Raw genomic sequence first — 3,811 nt, forward strand, 5'->3', positions numbered from 1 at the left:
TCCTAGTCCTAGCTAGATGTACTTAGCTTGTTTTTGAGACTAGTATTAAACAATTAAATTAATTATGATCATTAACTATAAAATATGAACAGATCATTTTTCACAGTTTGCGAGGCGGCGTCGCGACGAGCACGAGGCGCGCGGCCGTGCGGGGCAGCACGTTGCTCGCGACAAGCATGAGGCGACCTGCATGGCCGCTCGCGGGCGAGCGCCTCCGGATCTGGGATGGGAAACGCGCCTCTGGATCACTAGAGGAGTGGCGAGGGGCCTCGCGTATCTCCACAAAAAGAAGACCTTGCACAAAATGTCAAACCAAGCAACATTCTATTGGATTCCGACATGGAGGCCAAGATCGGAGATTTCGGCCTCAACCGAGTGATGGTCGACGCCGGCCCATCAGCATGGCAGTTCGGGAGCAAACACTCCATGCACTCCTCGATCAGTTTGCCAGATCTGTCGGCGGCGCCTCAGCTCCGAGCTAGGTTCGCCCCGCCGCCATACGAGGCGTCGAAGTCGCTAAAAACCCCGAAACCCAACATGATGGCGCCGCAGAGGAGGCCTTGGATAGTTGGATGAAGGACGTAGTGCAGGCGTTGAAGATGCGACGGTGGAAATGAAAGGAAAGTCGTTCAGTCCGATTTTGAGGAGACACAAAATTGTTAGCAAAGAATCTGCGGTTGGATTTATAAATTCATCCGTATATTATTTCATAATAAGTAAATCAGATAACGGATAAATAATCCATTATCTTTTAAGAAATAAACAGCAGATTTTTTTTTTAAATCCGTCCTTGCAAGTAAACAAGACATTAGTGCCACCTGAGCCTTCTGCGCCTCTTTTTCTGGTACGCAGCTGGAAGCTTCGGTCTTAAGATAAGAACAGAATAGAGACTATATACAACAACTATATGGTCCCTTTTCATTCTCACCATTGGTGAAAGAAAACAAAGAAAGAAGATCTCCTTCGTATTCTTGTTGGAAACGATGTCAAATTCCACCTCCATCTCTGAGGAAGCTAGTGTTTCCTCGGACACAAGAGTTCATGACCACTTAAGCTTGAACTCTTTGCTTACTTCCATATCACGTCGTCACCAACAGCCACTACTCGAGACCAAGAAGAAGAGAAACCAAGCAGGGAATCCAGGTTCAGTCCTTAACATACACTAACGAATAGCATGTCTTCTTGTTCGTTCTTTGTTTTCTGATCGAATTTTGTGTTATTTTATTTTATTTTTGTTCTAATTAAAGACCCAGAAGCTGAAGTTGTCGCTTTGTCACCTAATACGCTGATGGCCACCAATAGGTTCGTTTGTGAGATATGTAACAAGGGCTTCCAAAGGGATCAGACCCTGCAGCTGCATAGGAGAGGGCACAACCTACCATGGAAGTTGAGGCAGAGAAGCAACAAAGGAGCTACAAGGAAGAGGGTGTACGTTTGCCCAGAGCCATCTTGTGTGCATCACCATCCTTCCAGGGCTCTTGGAGATCTGACAGGGATCAAGAAACACTTCTCTAGAAAGCATGGAGAGAAGAAGTGGAAATGTGACAAGTGCTCTAAGAGATATGCTGTGCATTCTGATTGGAAAGCTCATGTTAAGACCTGCGGAACAAGGGAGTATAGATGTGACTGCGGCACCCTTTTCGCCAGGTTTGTGATTTATTAATTATGTTTCAGAACTCTCATTTTTTTCCATTCCACATGACGACTCCTACACATATCATCATTCTAATCCTCTGTCAAGCTCGCTTCCTTTCTTCCTCCTGCAAAATTTACCATCGTTATCTGAATCAAGCACAGTTTTAAGGCAAGGAACCTTGATGTTTAACTACGATCTACATATAGTGCATGTTTTCTAAGAAGAATGAATTTTTCTAGCTTTTGCTTAGTGTAAGGAAAGAGAGAAAAATTAACCCCACAGAAGGAAACTACACTCGTGATTTCCTCAAACTAAGATAGCAGAGGTCTACTATGCTGGATCTTGTCACATAGATAGCAGAGGTCTTATTGCTGCGTGTTTCAGTGTTAGAGAGAGGCAATACATGGCTTTGGCTGACAACCATACAGTCTGATAGTCATTTTTCTACCACGTGTATTTACTTGCATATATCTTTTAGTTCACTGGTAAAGTTACTGTAAGGCTGATAAACAATCAAATTATGATTTCTGAATGGTCAACTGCTCGATATCCGATGCCCATGACTCTACAAGGTGAAACTGTGAAAGGTGAAATGCATGACGAATTTGCGAAATAATTTATATATAAGAATATCTCCAAAATTATGCAATATTGACTAGCCAGATAGAAACTATGAATTATTTGAGTGCATGTCAGTTCATGATGGCACCCATGTATAGATCGTAATTTTAAAATACATTTTACACCTTCTGTACGTTTGACAACTGAGAGAGAGAAGCAACTTTGGCATCGTGGATTAGCCGTGAGATTTTATCTAGATCTCTTCTGTTCTCGCACTGTCGTCTATGATTTTACAAATTAATGAAAGGAAAATGACGTGGAATCATCTGAAATCACTGAGAGATTTCGATGGGTTACGTTCGGAATTTGTTTGTTTGGAGAGAAAATAAGAGTTTTAGCAGCTGCACACGCATTATAAGTTTTTTGGGGGTATATTTTTTAGTAAACCTAAAAGTAGGCCAATCAACTCAAAAATATGATCATAATTGGTCTAAAGAAGTGCATAACTATAATAATTACACCCAATAGATATAAATGTATTGTGTTGCAACTCTATAATAGCTCGGCATATATCTTTAAATCTTGTAGATGATAGGCACTCATTATATACTAATTACCTATCTATGTATCTGGATACTCTTCTCTATGATTTTTCAACTCAACTGCTAGAGTCAGAGCGCATACAATCACAAAGGAGAAAAATAATATGTCAGTAGTCAATATCCGCTTTCCTTGCCATGCATAATTATCTCCTTATAGATTCAAGAAATTATATCAACATCTGTCTTGATTATGCAAATTGAAGGATCAAAACGACAACTAAGTGATTAATGAATTAACATGGAAATATAATATACAGTTCACAGTGATAACCATGCATGCATGGTGTTTCTTCTAATTTCATTCATTTGGCGCATGCAGAAAGGATAGCTTCATCACCCACAGAGCATTCTGTGACGCCTTGGCAGAAGAAAGTGCACGAGTGATGGCTGGGGCCGCCGCCACCAGTACATTCCCACCAATATTGCATCAACCTCTCTTCCTCCCTCATCGTCCTCACCCGGGGACCCCTTTACCTCTGCTGACGCTAATTTGATTCTTAACCCTAGCCCTGGCGACTGCAATCTGGGAGACATGAGGGTAAAAAAGCCTGAAGACAACTTTCCTTCTCTCCTTCACCACCTTATTACACTGGAGCACACTGCAATATAGGATAGTTAAGCTTTTTGTATGGAGCACACTGGAGCCAGTTTGAAATTTCAATGATTACACATATCCCTGCTACATAGTTGTTAGCTTGAATTATAGTATATTATTGGCAACAAATATAATCTAGAATAGACCACAAACAGTATAAACTAGTTAATTGCAAACGTGAAGGTAAAAGCTTGCTCAGGAGACGGGAAGATGCACTATCATTCAGAAAATTAGTATTTAACTATTTATTAGCAAGGAACCAAACGGCTTTGCTCAAAAAGTAATTAAGAAAGGTGGAGTTTATTATCTTGAAATCCGTTATTTGAGATTTGAAAGAGCCAGGTGGCAAGGAGGGCCAAAGGACTCTCGAATTGACCAATCAGTAGGTAGCATAAAAAATAGTGGCAAATGCCTAAG

The 3,811-nt window shown here is 41.1% G+C and overlaps 1 protein-coding gene across 1 annotated transcript; it reads left to right on the top strand.

Moving 5' to 3' along the window:
- Positions 1-945: 945 nt before the first annotated feature.
- On the top strand, positions 946-3,409 carry LOC141818672 (protein indeterminate-domain 7-like). Its single transcript, XM_074706124.1, is given in 4 exon segments — positions 946-1,143; positions 1,248-1,647; positions 3,119-3,237; positions 3,240-3,409. Coding segments are annotated over 4 exon segments (849 nt in total). The 5' UTR covers positions 946-983.
- The last annotated feature ends 402 nt before the right edge of the window (positions 3,410-3,811 follow it).

The sequence above is a fragment of the Curcuma longa genome, unplaced genomic scaffold (assembly GCF_044706935.1).
Source record: "Curcuma longa cultivar G26 ecotype Majalengka, Jawa Barat unplaced genomic scaffold, ITB_CL_G26_1.1 contig_25601, whole genome shotgun sequence".
Taxonomy (NCBI): Eukaryota; Viridiplantae; Streptophyta; class Magnoliopsida; order Zingiberales; family Zingiberaceae; genus Curcuma; species Curcuma longa.